Source organism: Aulonocara stuartgranti (genome assembly GCF_965226115.1).
Source record: "Aulonocara stuartgranti genome assembly, chromosome: 15".
Taxonomy (NCBI): domain Eukaryota; kingdom Metazoa; phylum Chordata; class Actinopteri; order Cichliformes; family Cichlidae; genus Aulonocara; species Aulonocara stuartgranti.
The window spans coordinates 22,083,620-22,104,304 of NC_138951.1; the positions used below are offsets into that span (position 1 = coordinate 22,083,620).

The 20,685-nt window shown below is 37.4% G+C and overlaps 2 protein-coding genes across 8 annotated transcripts in view; both read right to left on the bottom strand.

Annotated features, from left to right (window-relative positions):
• LOC309689080 (uncharacterized protein) lies at positions 1-20,667 on the bottom strand. 5 transcript variants are annotated; one of them, XM_082505245.1, is made up of 9 exons: positions 20,525-20,667; positions 1,893-2,228; positions 1,472-1,744; positions 1,312-1,335; positions 1,061-1,147; positions 929-975; positions 586-642; positions 386-460; positions 1-301 (listed from the first exon to the last, which is right to left on the bottom strand). In XM_082505245.1, exons 1-9 carry the CDS (start codon positions 20,583-20,585, stop codon positions 191-193), a joined length of 1,071 nt encoding a protein of 356 aa, XP_082361371.1. In that variant the 5' UTR covers positions 20,586-20,667; the 3' UTR covers positions 1-190. The 5 variants fall into 5 exon arrangements, with proteins under 5 accessions (XP_082361371.1, XP_082361369.1, XP_082361370.1 ...); XM_082505243.1 differs by having other exon boundaries at positions 1,893-2,231; XM_082505244.1 differs by lacking the exon at positions 20,525-20,667 and adding an exon at positions 2,430-2,572.
• Positions 15,731-20,685, bottom strand: part of LOC309689079 (uncharacterized protein) — a 14,859-nt gene continuing 9,904 nt past the window's right edge. For 2 of the 3 annotated variants that reach the window (XM_082505241.1, XM_082505240.1), the window contains exon 10: positions 15,731-16,694. The gene's annotated coding sequence lies outside the window, so the exon portion shown is untranslated. The remainder of the gene's footprint in view (positions 16,695-20,685) is intronic. The other variant, XR_014271242.1, reaches the window with a different exon arrangement.

Sequence of the window (20,685 nt, forward strand, 5' to 3'; positions counted from 1 at the left end):
TTTAATTATTCATTAATTTATTTATTTTCCAAAACCATAAACAACAAATAAACAAAATAGACAGTAAAATAAACTAGATTTATTTTATAAACCCTTCAGTATACCCATGTAATGTTGAAGTAGACGATATAACTCTAAATATAAGATCCAAATAACAGTATTAAAACATGTAATCTTTAAATACAGTATCTTATTTGGTGATGGTGGAATACAGGTTGCTGGGATCAGTGGAGACTTCAAGAGAAGCTGAGGGAGCTTTCACTGTGCTGTATGTCACAGTGGTACCTTCATCATCGTGGACCTAAAAGGAAAAATGACACAACAAATTTTACCCAACACAAAACCTCATCATGCTGTGAATAATGTCACTCTCATAAACACTTACCTGAGCACTGGCCTTACTGTTGGCCTTCTTAGTGTAGTTGATGGAAGCATAGTTAACACCATCCTCAAGATCATCCTACACAGTGGACACAACAGAATGACACCTTTAAATAATTATATTAAATCGTTATCATCATATATCGAACAAAGATCATAGTTACTCTGAGAGTAACTATAACTCCTGATACTGTTTGATCTCACCATCTCCTGACTGTTTCCTGGATCAGACTGAATCTCAGCTGGGTTTAAACCTAATCCCTGCACAAACACAGGTAAGTAACATATGAATTACATATTTTATTCCATTACATACGTACATAAATATCAGTCCTGGGTTTACTACTACACCCAGGACTGGTAAAACATTAGAATTAGCTGTATTACGGAGGATTTAACATACTGATAGGCAGCTGTTTGTGATGTTTTACTTTGTTTATTTTACTTTGTTTGTTTATTTACTTTGTTTTTATGTTCATAATTGTATGTTCACATTATCTATTATGCCCATGTTTTTTACAGTAAAGCCATTGCCATCTTTACTTACTTCAGTGTTTAAACCAACAGCATTGTCTTCCCTTTGTGTTTTTTTCCCTGAAAAGAAATTTAATTTTCACACTGAAGTCTAAACTTTATTAAACAGTTGTTGGTGATATGTTTAATCTGGAAATGTTCGCACCTTTCATTTTCTTCCATATGACGAATGCTACAATAATTAAGAGTGCTACTAAACATGCAAGAACAATAATATACAGCAATGATGAACCTGTAAAACAAAATGATAATGTTAATGTGGTCACTGGTGCAGTTATGATGAGCTGAAAGCAACAAATTGTAGCAAGAGACTGAAACACACTGAGAGTTACTGAGCAAGGTAAAAAATGAATGATAAGACAAAGAGATGGACAGAAAGAAATATTTTGCCATTACCTCCATCTGATGATTCATCCCCATCTGAACAAATACACAAATTTAAAAAGAAGAGTGTGTTCACGTAATACAAACTTTGTTATCTTTACAACAGTCATGACAAAAACAGGTGTGATATTTCTATTTTGTGTTATTGTGTTATTAAAGTTAATATTCTCACCTGTTGTCCCACCTGAGGACTGACGGCTGAAAGGAAACAGCTGCACTTTCCCATTGTTCATATTCATCACATTACACTTTAATGACTCAAAAAACTTCTGATTAAGGTGAGATGTTGTAAATGTCACAGTGGCAGTGCAGCCTGGTGGTGATATCTGCATGTCTGAGGATTTCTCTTCACCCTCATAGATCCACTGTACTGTGTGTGTACATGGATCATACTCCAACACAGAGCAGGACAAGATGACTGTACCATTGTTCTCATCTTCAGTCACTTCAGTCGTACAGATGGAGACATGTTGAGAGAGAAAAACAAACAATAAAGATAATTAGCTTCATCACTGTGGTCATACTTACTGTAACATTTTAGTTTGTTTCTCTAACAGGACATTTTGATGTGAAAGGATGATGTAAATACTCACTGTTGATGATGGACAAAGAAGAACAGGATTTTCCACAGCGTTGTTGGTCTTGTGATGTGTAGTGTCTGCAGGTGTAGTGACCAGCATCATGAACTGTGATGTTCTTTATGACCAGAGAGCAGTTTGCTGTAACACTCAGTCTGTCTGATGTATTTTTGTGCTTTTCTTCAATCAAACCAAGATGAATCAGCCTGACTGTGTCAGCAACATACAAACGTCTGAAGATCCAGTCAGTTCTGTTACACTCAGGCTGACCAACTGTCACATTTTGACAAGGCAAAGTGACCTCATCACCAAGTCTGATCAGGAATGTGGGGCCATGTTGTCCAGTCACTGCTGCTGTGGAAAAGAGAAATACATTTGGAAAATAAACTGTAACATGGATATGACTGTGATGTTCATAGTTAGTGTGAGAATTAGCTCACCCCTGGTTTCAAAGGTTCAACAGAAAGTTGCAAACAAAACATGGCTGCCTCAGTTAGAGGATGAATGATGTAACATCAGGTTATTCATTTATAACGTGTTGTGTGTTCTTACCTTTAAACTGAAGCGTCAGTATCAGGAACAGAAACATTTGAATCCATCTGAACTCAGCCATCGTGCTTCTCCGTCTCTCTCAGTCTCTACTCTTGCTCTCACGTTCACAAGTGAGGCAGTAACAAAGATGACTACAGCACTGACTTCCTGCTCACTTCCTCATAGTGACATCAACAACACACTTGCTGGATGAATTTGGTTCTCAGTACGGAAGATCTCTAACTTGCCTGTGACGTTTAAACATCAAATATATGAAAAAGCTTTTCCACATTCTACGTTTATTCGATGCAATTTGCAAGTTTTTTGTTATTTCAGTACGTCACAGGGAGGACTCCAGTAGAGGAGAATAGAGGAAGTTAAACGTGTGAAAACTAAGAGCTGAAATAAATGTTTGCATGAACGCATCTCTTCTGTAAATGTAGTTTATTCTGCAAAAGCAGAAAGTGTGTTTGATCATGTTTCTCGCAGCACAAATTAGTTTGTGATGGAATTCAAGTCTTTACGTCCACAATGAAGCATAGTGATACTGCAGCAGTCACCACTTTGAGCAGCTAGATAAAAACACAGATAAGATGTGTTAGTGGTCTGAGACCTTTTGGCACCTCATTGCACCAATGAAGTCATTTATTTCTGAGAAATGAAGGGGAAGTGTTTTGTTGAGACGGTTGGTACAACAGCAGCAGAGCTCTGGAGGGTTGAGCCTGTAATGATGACCAGATAAACACCAGAACCACAAATGGTTAACACACTGACGAGTTTCTCACTGGACTGTCTTTAGACTTCCCACCATCTTAAACACAACACGCCTGTTAATGTTGTTTCGAGATGTTTTACTGCAAGTGGTTTTTGATTTTTGTGAAACTATAGTAACTTAATTTCAAACTATGAGTAATGTTCACATGAAGCTCTGTTCCTGAATTACGCCTCGGTATGATTTGTTAAAACACAACAGTTACATTAATTACGGGTGCATTTATATGTTTTAGATAAATATCAGAGCTCATCACAAACAAATGTAGCCTCATCAGCATTAAAATAAAATAAATACACAAACAAATGAATAACTCTGTCATTATTATTTTTTATTTATCAATATATTCAACTAGAGTCCTGTTTAATGTATTATTTTATTGTTCCTGTGCTTTAATCATGAAATAATTTAGCTAGTGAACAGACCGTAACATCTGATTGGCTACATGCACTTTAGGGCGTGGACCTTCCCTCATAGTAAACCTTTGTATTATTGCTGTTTCTGTGTCACTAAATACACTGTGAAGAGTTGTTAGGCGCAGAGTGAAGAGGTGTGATCTTTAAATATCCGGTTGATTTGCCAACATAGAGCCTGTCTGAAAAAAATCTCCAGTGTTCTCGGAGATGTCAGGTCCCGTTAGTGTAACAGCTGCCTGGCTCTGCTCTGCTGCGGTCAGCTGACCTCATGATGTCCGCGGAGAGCAGCCCGCTCCTGGTGTTCCAGATGAACCGGTGAGGGTGAGACAGATGTGCTGTGGACTCAACTTTTCAGGAGCTGCTACTAAAGTAAATACTGAGAATACTTTGTGCACAAACAAACAAACAAACAAACAAACAAAAAAACATTTCTTAGGATGCTTTAAAGACGACAATCCTCACAACTAAACTATGGCGCCATCTATGGCAAAGTGCCATTCACTACAGCTAGATGAACCTGTGACACATCTGGAGCTGGTTTCATTCTAAGCTGAAAACTTCCTGTTTCATGTTCAATACATCAGACATGATCTTTGTATTCTGCATTCTGCTTTTATTTACTGCTGCATTATAAATGGTCTATAAAATCAATCAACACAAACATCTAAACATTCTATTCAGATTTTTACAAAATCAAATATATTTGTTTAATAGTTTACAGCACGCTGCTCATTTTTCTTTTTGGATGTAGACACAAAATCAGCTCAGTTTCAAGTACAGGTAGAATGCATTCATTACAATGATTAATGGAAGTTGAAATAAAATTTTTCAACCATGTGTTAATTATTATTATTGTTATTATTATTATTATTTGACTATTATGTGAAGGTGACAAGGTTCAGTTAACTTTGCAGCTTTTTGATACTAAAATTACCCTAATTTCAGTAGATAAAACCAAAAACATACATGATGACTGTTACGAACTTGTATGTCCGTGTGTTTGTTTGTGCAGGTGCTGTGTTTTTGTCTATGTTAATTCAGCTCTGCCAGGGCCCTGTTCCGATTGGTGCGTGGACTTACTGCCCCGGCGTGATTGGATCCAGCTGGAGGACCCGCCCAATAAAAGGAGGCTGGAGCGCTACAGTGGGAGAGGTCCTCGCATTTCTCCTCATCACCCAGCAGTAGTCCTGTGGTAGCCGCTGGCTGCAGTATACGTGCGAAAATTGTGGAAGTGGAGTGGGTAGGGGTGAGCTGCCGTTTATTTTGATCACCCGTTTTCTCCTGTTTTGAGTTAGTTAAGGAGGTCAGACTCTGTCTTTATTTTTGACTTTGTTTTGGTAAGGTCAGGGGTGCGGGATTTGTGTAGGTTTGTTTTGTTTATTGTTTTGGCCTTGGCTCACCCTGAAGTGTTGACACTCCCGTTTTGGTTCTCTTTATTCACATTGTAAATAAATCACCTCATATCTAACGGATTGGTTTCGTGTGACTGCTTGGGTCTTGGGGGGGAAGCGAGTGCCTCGCTCATGTTATGGCCTGGCCCTAGACGGGTCGTAATAAAAACAGCTGCATAGGTCGTGTCTGGTGAACTGAACATGAAACAGGAAATTCTTTTTGCTAAAATCTGGTCATAACTAATCGAGGTGTGGATGTTTCACAGGTTAAAGTGATTGGACTGTCACTGCCACTGACCTTTTAAAACTATTTCACAGTAATGTGCCTTTTATAGCTGAGCATCCTACCAGTGTGCTCATAAAAATGTAAATGTATTTAAACAGAACAGGCAGTTAAGTATTTCATGTGATACTTTTATAGTAAAACATAATAATGAGGGCAAAATGGCAATAAAGCACACAGTGAAGTTAAACTCTTGTCATCAGTTACATTGCTGTCACAACCCATATGGAAAAGAAATAGTGAAAACTTATAAAAGACTTGCATAAGATGTGGCCTACTTCATATAATGGATCATATAAAGCTTATATGATTTACTCATGAAAGTGGCCACTTTCTCATTACTTTCATATATTGTTTTAGTAAGTATCCAAAACATACACGTTTCATTTATATGATTTTTCAAGCAATCTTATATCTGTTTTCACTCTTGTATGCTTTTCATACAAGTTTCACACAAGACAGATACAAACTTTATAAGATTTATATATATATATATATATGTCTTTTCCATATGGGAATGTGAGCTGTCCACACACAAATGTACACACATGATAGAAAATGCTTCATAAATACTTTCAGTTATATTTTCACGAGTTATAACAAAAACAAGTTGTTACAGATCACATAACGCAGAGTGACGGATGATTTAAGAACTATCAGTCATTCGGACTCTGACAGGTAAATGATGCATCTACATGTTCATGTTAGATGAAGGTGAGATCAAACTGTTTCATTCAGATTTATATGCAGGTTAGAAATTACATTTGCTTTTTGATTATTATTATTGTTAAACAGAAGAAGTGGACTTTAAAGCAGGCTGTAACACTGGAATCAGGTTGAGAGTTTTATGACAAAGACTTTGAAAATGCAGGCGAGGGTGAATGGTTCCAGCTGCTGGGTTTGGTGAGTGGTGGAGGAAGAGCAGGCAGTTATTCCAGAACTGAGTATTTGATCAGGAGGAGGAAATTTAAAGAAATTTAAGATTAGTCAGAGGAGAAAACAGGAAATGCAAAGAAGTCAAGGTTCTTCTATGGAGACTGAGTGATGCTACAGACACACCTAACACAACAATCTAGAAATGACTGAGTGGATGAAAGTGTGTTTAAATGGCTGTGATTAGGTATTTGAGAAAGATGTAGCTGATCAGTCTCTCTCTCACAAACACAACATATGGAGAGACAAAAAGAGTAAAAGCAGAGGGAGAGAGACGGTATGTAAAATCCTCATCTTACTGGATGAAAAGTGGAGTGTAAGGACATTGAAAATATTAAAATGATCTTGTGAGTCTGTGTTCTTCACATATAAAATGTGATGAGATGATCTTCAGCAGAAGTCACCTTGTTTCTTTGCTGAGTTGATGTTAATGATCAGTGGAGTCTGACAGAAGCAGAAGGGTCTCGAGAGTTTTCAAAGGTCACTGTACCTTCATCTTCATCATTCTGCACCTGTGGAAAACAACACAACACACTTTAGATTCTCTCATATAACTGATATTCATATGTTTGGACTGTTTGGAGTTTTCAGGTTTGTGTCTGCATCATCTCCGTACACAGATTATTTTTTCTTTAGAAAACCGTCACCCCCCCCAAAAAAATTATTTCCTGAGATAACATGTAATTTCACTCTAACAGTGAGCACAGTGTATTCTTCTCTTTAGTCTTCTCCTGTGTGTATGTTCACAGTTCATAGGAACAAATAACTGCATTTATCAGCTGCAGCGACCCAAAAGCAGACTCTACAAAACAAGCAGGCAGGATTTAACATGACATATTTACACGTGGTTGACAGCAGTCCAAGAGTACAAAGCTCCAGTGAAGACAAACAAAAAACAGAATCCCACTTACTGAGAACACACGGTAGAAAACAACAGAATACCTGAGAAGGAACAAAGAGGAGATAAATACACACAGGGAAAACTTGTGGAAGTGGAGATGCGGTACGGATAAACAGACACAATCACAGACAGGAAGTTTAACTGAAGCACGAGATTAACAAAATAAAACATGAAGTATATAAACAAGTAAATACTTAATGCAGAGATGAAGACTTGACTAGATACAAGAGAACACAGAAAACTAGGGCTGGGTATCGTCTCTGATTTCTTCTATTTAAGTCGATTTGAATCAGGGAAATTTTACCTCAGTCAAAATTGTTACAATTCTGACCACTTATCCATATTTTTACATCTATAAACAGAAAGCTGACACTTGTGAGACTTTATCAGAAGTGTAAGCATCACAGCAAATGCCTTTGTGTCCAAGTAACTGAGGATAAAACACAGAAAAACATGAAGGAGAGTTTCCTGGCCTGGCTAAAAATATTCTGCAATAGAACACAAACTGAAGAAAACCATGAATCCGCATATGAACATTACCAAATGCTGCTGAAGTGAAGCAGAGCAAAGTTACAGAGGTATTAATAGGGACACAGCTAAGCATTTCGCAATTTGGCAGAATTTTAAAAAGTTTAAATTTCTTCTGTATCGAACACCAGAAATGTGGCTTTCTTGTTGGAGGTCATTTTTGAAAAGAAAACCAACAACAACAACAACAACCAAAACAGCGGCCGTCAGCACTGTACACAATGGTAGGCTGGTGCGTAATAAGCAAACGAATAAAGCAGAAAACAGAGATTTGAGATGGGAAACACTGAGAGAGAGCGAGAGAGAGAGAGAGAGAGAGCTGTGTAGGAAGTGTGATTTTATCGTGGTGGGAATTAATAACAATATTTATCAAATGTGAAGCGTAGTTTGTATCTTCTTTCAGTGAATTTTGGTCAGAAAGTAATGAAACCTGTAGCATTAGAATCTGTGAGCCGGCGACGTGTGAGAAAGCTGACAGCTCGCTGATTCTGATGTTTCAGGTCCGCACTTTGTGTGGAATCCATTATCTGCTCTCATTTACTGTTTTTGCTGTGTGGTGGTTGTTGAAATTAAAGTTTTAACCTGAGCTTCTGGTGTTTCTGGCAAAATACATTTAAATTTAAAAAGTTATTTAGGATTTTAATGAATCGATATCACGTTATTCAAGCTAAAATCGATTTTAATTGGAAAATTGATTACTGAAACCCACCCCGACACAAAACACAAAACACTTGGAAACAAAAAACTCCAAATAGATTTAAATGTTGTTTAAATGTAAACTTGTGGAAATTCTTTAAAATTATCTTTATGTTGCATCCAATAAATTACAATTAAAGAAGATTTCAGAATCCAAAAACATAAAAACCATAATCATGATCAATTATCTGAATATTCAGTGTTTATACTCACAGTTCTTTTTTCCTTTTGCGGTTTGTTTACTAAAAGAAAAAGAGAGAGTAAATTTCAACTTCATCAACGCGTCTCTGGTATAAAAGTTTAATCTGTGAATGTTTTCACCTTTAGTCTTTGCCCACATGTTGACTGTAACAGCAGGTATTAAGAGCGCTGCTAAACCCACAGACACAATGATGCATCTCAACAATGATGGAAAATCTGAATCTTCAGGTTTTGTTTCAGATTTTTGTTTTATGGAGAAAAAACAAAGATTTCACATATTATAAATACAGACAGTGTTATAGGTTGTAGTGAGTATATGTTTTGTGTGTTTACCTTTATATTTGCAATATTTAAATATCATTACAAAGTCTGGAATTGTTCTCACAAAAATAAACACTTAATATAAACATTTAGTACACCTTCAGCTGTACAGCTCCAGCAGAACAAATACAGATTTTTTAAAAAGGTGTTCTTTTAGAAAAAGCTTTGTTACCTTTAAAACAATAACGATATTGCTGCTCTGTGTCACTGTGTGTTATTAAGGTTAATATGCTCACTATATGTCACACCTCACACATTACACAGTGATAACTCAAAAAAGCAGATGAAGGTGAGATGTTGTAAAGGTCACGGTGGCAGCGCTGCCTGAAGGTAATATCTGCATATCTGCGGATTTCTTTTCATTTGTTAAACTCCTTTAGTTTTCTTCCATGTGATGAATGATGAACAATTAAGAGTTTACTAAACATAGAGGAACAATAACAGACAGATATAATGAACCTGTAAAACCAAATGATAATGTTAATGTGGTCACTGGTGCAGTTATGATGAGCTGAAAACAACAAATTGTAACAAGAGACTGAAACGCACTGAGAGTGACTGAGCAAGGTAAAAAATGAATGATAACACAAAGAGATGGACAGAAAGAAATATTTTGCCATCTGATGATTTATCCCCATCTGAACAAATACACAAATTTAAAAAGAAGAGTGTTCACTTAGGACAAACTTTGTTATCTTTACAACAGTCATGACAAACACAGGTGTGATATTTCTATTTTGTGTTATTGTGTTATTAAGGTTAATATTCTCACCTGTTGTCCCACCTGAGGACTGACGGCTAAAAGGAAACAGCTGCACTTTCTTACTGTACTTATTCGTCACATTACACTTTAATAACTCAAAAATCTTCTGATTTGAGAGAGAGCCAGGGACACAGAGAGCCGGGGACACAGAGAGCCGGGGATGCAGAGAGCCGGGGATGCAGAGAGCCGGGACGCAGAGAGCCGGGGACGCAGAGAGCCGGGGACTGGGGAATTTGAAAGGTAAATAAACATGCAGACAAGACTGACTAGGGAACGCAGGAAGAGATGCAGGGAGAAGAAGAAGATAAGAAAGCGAACTGACTAAACTAAAACAGTAGACTTTAAACTAACATTTGATACAAAAATGTGTATATATAAATTTATATCAGTTTATGGAGAACATGATTCAAGAAATCATGCACCAATGCCCATGAGTACCATTCACAGAGAGTTGGGGAATGGCTGCAATCACAGCATTGTAAGATGGTGACAGATGTACTCTTAGGCCCCCTCCTCGATTCAGAGATGATATTTCCCTTTTCACGTAAATGACCTCCTTGACTCTGCGATCAAACCAGCGTTCCTCCCTGTCTTATCCTTGAAAGACTGTCCACTGGCCTATAGGTGTGAATAGACTTCAGTCCTGGCCTGACGAGGTAGTTCTTCTGTGTTGTGCCATCCACTTCGCCAGAGGTTGTTTGGTTTCCCCGATGTATAATAGATCATATATATAATATATCATAGAAATCCTCCTGGCACTCAACAGCACTATGGCACTATGTTATAAAATATGCAAAAACTGGTCCACCTCTAGGATCCAGTCCCCTAGATTTCATCTGAGACAGCTGCACTCACCTCCTTTAAACATGCATTATAAACAGCAAAGTGTTTTCTTTACCTCTATCACTGATACAATATCTGTTGTGCTAAAACAACCCAGCATGTGTGGAGGGGAGTAGGTGGAGCTGGATAACATGCAGTGAATGTTTTCAAATATGAACTCTGCAGGCATGGACGTGCACGCTCCGGTCCGTTGATTCTTCATGTTTCCAGTGATTGGCCAAATGGAAAAAGAAAAAAATCCACCTCAGCGTAAACTGTACATTCAAGTCATTTATTTCAGTGCAACTGTAAAACTGCAAACACACACAGCATGTAATTAAATAAATAACATGTGCTGCACAGAGGTGTGCAGGACTGTATTTAGCAGCCAGCCGTCATCTCTGGTCAGACTGGATCGGCTGTTTGGAAGGCGTCATTGTTGACTTCAGTGCGGAGTAGATGACCCCTGGCTCTGGTGAAGGATCTGAACAAAAACACACAGATTAAAGAAACTTTTAAATTTCAGGTGATAAAAACTTCTGGGACACATCAAAAAAATAACTGCACACGCAACATTTTCCACAAAGAAAACATCCACTGAAGTGTAACAGAGCCGGGACACTTTTAGTCTTGTACTCACATGAATCCTCACAAAGATCAAGACAATATATTCATTTTTTCACTGACTTTGGATTTGATAAAGTAGATCAAATTAACCCTTTAAAGAGACTCAGATTCGTTAGCTTTGACTCAAATGAACTGTTTTCATAGGCCCTGGCTGCTGGGGGTTTCCCATGATGCACTGAGAGTGACTTACTCACTATGTGTGTATAAACCTCTCTGCACTTAATTATCAGTTATTATTAATCTCTGACTTTCTTCCACAGCGTGTCTTTTTTCCTGTCTCCCTCCCCTCTCCTCCAGCCAGTCACCAGAGACTCCCACCCCTCCCAGAGCCTGCTTCTCGTGGAGTTACTTCCTGTTAAAAGGGAGTTTTTCCTTCCCACTGTCTAAAAATGCTTGTTTATAGAGGTTGTCTGATTGTTGCTGTTTTCTCTGTGTTATCCCTGGGGGTTTTTTTTTTTTTACCTTGCAATATAAAACATCCTGAGGTGAATGTTGTTGTGATTCAGCACTATATAGATAAAACTTAATTGAAATTACATTATAGAGCTCACAGTTGAATCTGACAGGACAGTAAACTGGTTTAAATAATGGAAGAATCTCATCACTTTGTACATTTCACGCTCTACTTTTAGAGCAGAATGTCAATAATAAACTGCTGCTTATTTCTAAGATTCATTTTCAGTCTAAGAATATAAAACTATTACAGTTACTATTACACTCTGTGTCATAAATGCAGTTATAACATCTGTACCAAATCAAACCCTTGAAAATTCAGTGGAGCACTTTAGGGACGTGTTGGATTCACATCATCAATGTACAGCAGCTGTGTGATGCTATCATCTCTATATGGATGAAAACCTCAGAGGAATGTTGTCGAGCACCATGCTGAGTCTGTGAAGGATTAAGACAGTTCTGACGGCAAAAGTGGGACTGATCCAGTAATAGCAAGGCGTACCTAATAAAGTGGCCAGTAAGTGCAGTGCATAAAAATAAGAAAAAAAAAGAAAAAAGAAAAAAAAGAGAAAAAAAAAAATCTTCTGATTAAGGTGAGATGTTGTAAATGTCACAGTGGCAGTGCAGCCTGGTGGTGATATCTGCATGTCTGAGGATTTCTCTTCACCCTCATAGATCCACTGTACTGTGTGTGTACATGGATCATACTCCAACACAGAGCAGGACAAGATGACTGTACCATTGTTCTCATGTTCAGTCACTTCAGTCGTACAGATGGAGACATGTTGAGAGAGAAAAACAAACAATAAAGATAATTAACTTCATCACTGTGGTCATACTTACTGTAAGAGTTTAGTTTGTTTCTCTAACAGGACATTTTGATGTGAAAGGATGATGTAAATACTCACTGTCGATGATGGACAAAGAAGAACAGGATTTTCCACAGTGTTGTTGGTCTTGTGATGTGTAGTGTCTGCAGGTGTAGTGACCAGCATCATGAACTGTGATGTTCTTTATGACCAGAGAGCAGTTTGCTGTAACACTCAGTCTGTCTGATGTATTTTTGTGCTTTTCTTCAATCAAACCAAGATGAATCAGCCTGACTGTGTCAGCAACATTCAAACATCTGAAGATCCAGTCAGTTCTGTTACACTCAGGCTGACCAACTGTCACATTTTGACAAGGCAAAGTGACCTCATCACCAACTCTGACCAGGAATGTGGGGCCGCGTTGTCCAGTTACTGCTGCTGTGGAAAAGAGAAATACATTTGGAAAATAAACTTTAACATGGATATGACTGTGATGTTCATAGTTAGTGTGAGAATTAGCTCACCTCTGGTTTCAAAGGTTCAACAGAAAGTTGCAAACAAAACATGGCTGCCTCAGTTAGAGGATGAATGATGTAACATCAGGTTATTCATTTATAACGTGTTGTGTGTTCTTACCTTTAAACTGAAGCGTCAGTATCAGGAACAGAAACATTTGAATCCATCTGAACTCAGCCATCGTGCTTCTCCGTCTCTCTCAGTCTCTACTCTTGCTCTCACGTTCACAAGTGAGGCAGTAACAAAGATGAATACAGCACTGACTTCCTGCTCACTTCCTCATAGTGACATCAACAACACACTTGCTGGATGAATTTGGTTCTCAGTACGGAAGATCTCTAACTTGCCGGTGACGTTTAAACATCAAATATATGAAAAAGCTTTTCCACATTCTACGTTTATTCGATGCAATTTGCAAGTTTTTTGTTATTTCAGTACGTCACAGGGAGGACTCCAGTAGAGGAGAATAGAGGAAGTTAAACGTGTGAAAACTAAGAGCTGAAATAAATGTTTTCATGAACGCATCTCTTCTGTAAATGTAGTTTATTCTGCAAAAGCAGAAAGTGTGTTTGATCATGTTTCTCGCAGCACAAATTAGTTTGTGATGGAATTCAAGTCTTTACGTCCACAATGAAGCATAGTGATACTGCAGCAGTCACCACTTGGAGCAGCTAGATAAAAACACAGATAAGATGTATTAGTGGTCTGAGACCTTTTGGCACCTCATTGCACCAATGAAGTCATTTATTTCTGAGAAATGAAGGGGAAGTGTTTTGTTGAGACGGTTGGTACAACAGCAGCAGAGCTCTGGAGGGTTGAGCCTGTAATGATGACCAGATAAACACCAGAACCACAAATGGTTAACACACTGACGAGTTTGTCACTGGACTGTCTTTAGACTTCCCACCATCTTAAACACAACACGCCTGTTAATGTTGTTTCGAGATGTTTTACTGCAAGTGGTTTTTGATTTTTGTGAAACTATAGTAACTTAATTTCAAACTATGAGTAATGTTCACATGAAGCTCTGTTCCTGAATTACGCCTCGGTATGATTTGTTAAAACACAACAGTTACATTAATTACGGGTGCATTTATATGTTTTAGATAAATATCAGAGCTCATCACAAACAAATGTAGCCTCATCAGCATTAAAATAAAATAAATACACAAACAAATGATAACTCTGTCATTATTTTTTTTTTATTTATCAATATATTCAACTAGAGTCCTGTTTAATGTATTATTTTATTGTTCCTGTGCTTGAATCATGAAATAATTTAGCTAGTGAACAGACCGTAACATCTGATTGGTTACATGCGCTTTAGGGCATGGACCTTCCCTCATAGTAAACCTTTGTATTATTGCTGTTTCTGTGTCACTAAATACACTGTGAAGAGTTGTTAGGCGCAGAGTGAAGAGGTGTGATCTTTAAATATCCGGTGGATTTGCCAACATAGAGCCTGTCTGAAAAAAATCTCCAGTGTTCTCGGAGATGTCAGGTCCCGTTAGTGTAACAGCTGCCTGGCTCTGCTCTGCTGCGGTCAGCTGACCTCATGATGTCCGCGGAGAGCAGCCCGCTCCTGGTGTTCCAGATGAACCGGTGAGGGTGAGACAGATGTGCTGTGGACTCAACTTTTCAGGAGCTGCTACTAAAGTAAATACTGAGAATACTTTGTGCACAAACAAACAAACAAACAAAAAAAATTTCTTAGGATGCTTTAAAGACAAAAATCCTCACAACTAAACTATGGCGCCATCTATGGCAAAGTGCCATTCACTACAGCTAGATGAACCTGTGACACATCTGGAGCTGGTTTCATTCTAAGCTGAAAACTTCCTGTTTCATGTTCAATACATCAGACGTGATCTTTGTATTCTGCATTCTGCTTTTATTTACTGCTTCATTATAAATGGTCTATGAAATCAATCATCACAAACATCTAAACATTCTATTCAGATTTTTGCAAAATCAAATATATTTGTTTAATAGTTTACAGCACGCTGCTCATTTTTCTTTTTGGATTTAGACACAAAATCAGCTCAGTTTCAAGTACAGGTAGAATGCATTCATTACAATGATTAATGGAAGTTGAAATAAAATTTTTCAACCATGTGTTAATTATTATTATTGTTATTATTATTATTATTTGACTATTATGTGAAGGTGACAAGGTTCAGTTAACTTTGCAGCTTTTTGATACTAAAATTACACTAATTTCAGTAGATAAAACCAAAAACATACATGATGACATAAAAACAGCTGCATAGGTCGTGTCTGGTGAACTGAACATGAAACAGGAAATTCTTTTTGCTAAAATCTGGTCATAACTAATCGAGGTGTGGATGTTTCACAGGTTAAAGTGATTGGACTGTCACTGCCACTGACCTTTTAAAACTATTTCACAGTAATGTGCCTTTTATAGCTGAGCATCCTACCAGTGTGCTCATAAAAATGTAAATGTATTTAAACAGAACAGGCAGTTAAGTATTTCATGTGATACTTTTATAGTAAAACATAATAATGAGGGCAAAATGGCAATAAAGCACACAGTGAAGTTAAACTCTTGTCATCAGTTACATTGCTGTCACAACCCATATGGAAAAGAAATAGTGAAAACTTATAAAAGACTTGCATAAGATGTGGCCTACTTCATATAATGGATCATATAAAGCTTATATGATTTACTCATGAAAGTGGCCACTTTCTCATTACTTTCATATATTGTTTTAGTAAGTATCCAAAACATACACGTTTCATTTATATGATTTTTCAAGCAATCTTATATCTGTTTTCACTCTTGTATGCTTTTCATACAAGTTTCACACAAGACAGATACAAACTTTATAAGATTTATATATATATATATATGTCTTTTCCATATGGGAATGTGAGCTGTCCACACACAAATGTACACACATGATAGAAAATGCTTCATAAATACTTTCAGTTATATTTTCACGAGTTATAACAAAAACAAGTTGTTACAGATCACATAACGCAGAGTGACGGATGATTTAAGAACTATCAGTCATTCGGACTCTGACAGGTAAATGATGCATCTACATGTTCATGTTGGATGAAGGTGAGATCAAACTGTTTCATTCAGATTTATATGCAGGTTTGAAATTACATTTGCTTTTTGATTATTATTATTGTTAAACAGAAGAAGTGGACTTTAAAGCAGGCTGTAACACTGGAATCAGGTTGAGAGTTTTATGACAAAGACTTTGAAAATGCAGGTGAGGGTGAATGGTTCCAGCTGCTGGGTTTGGTGAGTGGTGGAGGAAGAGCAGGCAGTTATTCCAGAACTGAGTATTTGATCAGGAGGAGGAAATTTAAAGAAATTTAAGATTAGTCAGAGGAGAAAACAGGAAATGCAAAGAAGTCAAGGTTCTTCTATGGAGACTGAGTGATGCTACAGACACACCTAACACAACAATCTAGAAATGACTGAGTGGATGAAAGTGTGTTTAAATGGCTGTGATTAGGTATTTGAGACAGATGTAGCTGATCAGTCTCTCTCTCACAAACACAACATATGGAGAGACAAAAAGAGTAAAAGCAGAGGGAGAGAGACGGTATGTAGCTCGACACGGGAGGTTTATGTGAACATGGCAGGAAACACTGTATGATAAAATCCTCATCTTACTGGATGAAAAGTGGAGTGTAAGGACATTGAAAATCTCGTGAGTCTGTGTTCTTCACATATAAAATGTGATGAGATGATCTTCAGCAGAAGTCACCTTGTTTCTTTGCTGAGTTGATGTTAATGATCAGTGGAGTCTGACAGAAGCAGAAGGGTCTCGAGAGTTTTCAAAGGTCACTGTACCGTCATCTTCATCATTCTGCACCTGTGGAAAACAACACAACACACTTTAGATTCTCTCATATAACTGATATTCATATGTTTGGACTGTTTGGAGTTTTCAGGTTTGTGTCTGCATCATCTCCGTACACAGATTATTTTTTCTTTAGAAAACCGTCACCCCCCCCCAAAAAAATTATTTCCTGAGATAACATGTAATTTCACTCTAACAGTGAGCACAGTGTATTCTTCTCTTTAGTCTTCTCCTGTGTGTATGTTCACAGTTCATAGGAACAAATAACTGCATTTATCAGCTGTAGGGACCCAAAAGCAGACTCTACAAAACAAGCAGGCAGGATTTAACATGACATATTTACACGTGGTTGACAGCAGTCCAAGAGTACAAAGCTCCAGTGAAGACAAACAAAAAACAGAATCCCACTTACTGAGAACACACGGTAGAAAACAACAGAATACCTGAGAAGGAACAAAGAGGAGATAAATACACACAGGGAAAACTAGTGGAAGTGGAGATGCGGTACGGATAAACAGACACAATCACAGACAGGAAGTTTAACTGAAGCACGAGATTAACAAAATAAAACATGAAGTATATAAACAAGTAAATACTTAATGCAGAGATGAAGACTTGACTAGATACAAGAGAACACAGAAAACTAGGGCTGGGTATCGTCTCTGATTTCTTCTATTTAAGTCGATTTGAATCAGGGAAATTTTACCTCAGTCAAAATTGTTACAATTCTGACCACTTATCCATATTTTTACATCTATAAACAGAAAGCTGACACTTGTGAGACTTTATCAGAAGTGTAAGCATCACAGCAAATGCCTTTGTGTCCAAGTAACTGAGGATAAAACACAGAAAAACATGAAGGAGAGTTTCCTGGCCTGGCTAAAAATATTCTGCAATAGAACACAAACTGAAGAAAACCATGAATCCGCATATGAACATTACCAAATGCTGCTGAAGTGAAGCAGAGCAAAGTTACAGAGGTATTAATAGGGACACAGCTAAGCATTTCGCAATTTGGCAGAATTTTAAAAAGTTTAAATTTCTTCTGTATCGAACACCAGAAATGTGGCTTTCTTGTTGGAGGTCATTTTTGAAAAGAAAACCAACAACAACAACAACAACCAAAACAGCGGCCGTCAGCACTGTACACAATGGTAGGCTGGTGCGTAATAAGCAAACGAATAAAGCAGAAAACAGAGATTTGAGATGGGAAACACTGAGAGAGAGCGAGAGAGAGAGAGAGAGAGAGCTGTGTAGGAAGTGTGATTTATCGTGGTGGGAATTAATAACAATATTTATCAAATGTGAAGCGTAGTTTGTATCTTCTTTCAGTGAATTTTGGTCAGAAAGTAATGAAACCTGTAGCATTAGAATCTGTGAGCCGGCGACGTGTCCGTGTACGTGGCGTCGGGTGAGAAAGCTGACAGCTCGCTGATTCTGATGTTTCAGGTCCGCACTTTGTGTTTACGTCTTTGTGTGGAATCCATTATCTGCTCTCATTTACTGTTTTTGCTGTGTGGTGGTTGTTGAAATTAAAGTTTTAACCTGAGCTTCTGGTGTTTCTGGCAAAATACATTTAAATTTAAAAAGTTATTTAGGATTTTAATGAATCGATATCACGTTATTCAAGCTAAAATCGATTTTAATTGGAAAATTGATTACTGAAACCCACCCCGACACAAAACACAAAACACTTGGAAACAAAAAACTCCAAATAGATTTAAATGTTGTTTAAATGTAAATTTGTGGAAATTCTTTAAAATTATCTTTATGTTGCATCCAATAAATTACAATTAAAGAAGATTTCAGAATCCAAAAACATAAAAACCATAATCATGATCAATTATCTGAATATTCAGTGTTTATACTCACAGTTCTTTTTTCCTTTTGCGGTTTGTTTACTAAAAGAAAAAGAGAGAGTAAATTTCAACTTCATCAACGCGTCTCTGGTATAAAAGTTTACTCTGTGAATGTTTTCACCTTTAGTCTTTGCCCACATGTTGACTGTAACAGCAGGTATTAAGAGCGCTGCTAAACCCACAGACACAATGATGCATCTCAACAATGATGGAAAATCTGAATCTTCAGGTTTTGTTTCAGATTTTTGTTTTATGGAGAAAAAACAAAGATTTCACATATTATAAATACAGACAGTGTTATAGGTTGTGGTGAGTATATGTTTTGGGTGTTTACCTTTCTATTTGCAATATTTAAATATCATTACAAAGTGTGGAATTGTTCTCACAAAAATAAACACTTAATATAAACATTTAGTACACCTTCAGCTGTACAGCTCCAGCAGAACAAATACAGATTTTTTAAAAAGGTGTTCTTTTAGAAAAAGCTTAATAGGTTAATATGCTCACTATGTGTCACACCTCACACATTACACAGTGATAACTCAAAAAAGCAGATGAAGGTGAGATGTTGTAAAGGTCACGGTGGCAGCGCTGCCTGAAGGTAATATCTGCATATCTGCGGATTTCTTTTCATTTGTTAAACTCCTTTAGTTTTCTTCCATGTGATGAATGATGAACAATTAAGAGTTTGCTAAACATAGAGGAACAATAACAGACAGATTTAATGAATCTGCTCAATGTGGTTATGATGAGCTGAAAACAACAACTTGTAACAAGAGACTGAAACACACTGAGAGTGACTGAGCAAGGTAAAAAATGAATGATAACACAAAGAGATGGACAGAAAGAAATATTTTGCCATTACCTCCATCTGATGATTTATCCCCATCTGAACAAATACACAAATTTAAAAAGAAGAGTTTGTTCATGTAGGACAAACTTTGTTATCTTTACAACAGTCATGACAAACGCAGGTGTGATATTTCTATTTTGTGTTATTGTGTTATTAAAGTTAATATTCTCACCTGTTGTCCCACCTGAGGACTGACGGCTGAAAGGAAACAGCTGCACTTTCCCATTGTTCATATTCATCACATTACACTTTAATGACTCAAAAAACTTCTGATTAAGGTGAGATGTTGTAAATGTCACAGTGGCAGTGCAGCCTGGTGGTGATATCTGCATGTCTGAGGATTTCTTTTCACCCTCATAGATCCACTGTACTGTGTGTGTACATGGATCATACTCCAACACAGAGCAGGACAAGATGACTGTACCATTGTTCTCATCTTCAGTCACTTCAGTCGTACAGATGGAGACATGTTGAGAGAGAAAAACAAACAATAAAGATAATTAACTTCATCACTGTGGTCATACTTACTGTAAGAGTTTAGTTTGTTTCTCTAACAGGACATTTTGATGTGAAAGGATGATGTAAATACTCACTGTTGATGATGGACAAAGAAGAACAGGATTTTCCACAGTGTTGTTGGTCTTGTGATGTGTAGTGTCTGCAGGTGTAGTGACCAGCATCATGAACTGTGATGTTCTTTATGACCAGAGAGCAGTTTGCTGTAACACTCAGTCTGTCTGATGTATTTTTGTGCTTTTCTTCAATCAAACCAAGATGAATCAGCCTGACTGTGTCACCAACATACAAACGTCTGAAGATCCAGTCAGTTCTCTTACACTCAGGCTGACCAACTGTCACATTTTGACAAGGCAAAGTGACCTCATCACCAACTCTGATCAGGAATGTGGGGCCGCGTTGTCCAGTTACTGCTGCTGTGGAAAAGAGAAAAACATTTGGAAAATAAACTTTAACATGGATATGACTGTGATGTTCATAGTTAGTGTGAGAATTAGCTCACCTCTGGTTTCAAAGGTTCAACAGAAAGTTGCAAACAAAACATGGCTGCCTCAGTTAGAGGATGAATGATGTAACATCAGGTTATTCATTTATAACGTGTTGTGTGTTCTTACCTTTAAACTGAAGCATGAGTATCAGGAACAGAAACATTTGAATCCATCTGAACTCAGCCATCGTGCTTCTCCGTCTCTCTCAGTCTCTACTCTTGCTCTCACGTTCACAAGTGAGGCAGTAACAAAGATGAATACAGCACTGACTTCCTGCTCACTTCCTC

Coding starts and splice junctions, on each gene's coding strand:
- LOC309689080 (XM_082505243.1), bottom strand. CDS start 20,585: ATGGCTGAGTTCAGATGGATTCAAATGTTTCTGTTCCTGATACTCATG. Junction 1,745..1,892: donor TTCTTTGTCCATCATCAACA/GTGAGTATTTAC, acceptor GTACGACTGAAG/TGACTGAAGATGAGAACAAT. Junction 976..1,060: donor CATATGGAAGAAAATGAAAG/GTGCGAACATTT, acceptor ATTTCTTTTCAG/GGAAAAAAACACAAAGGGAA.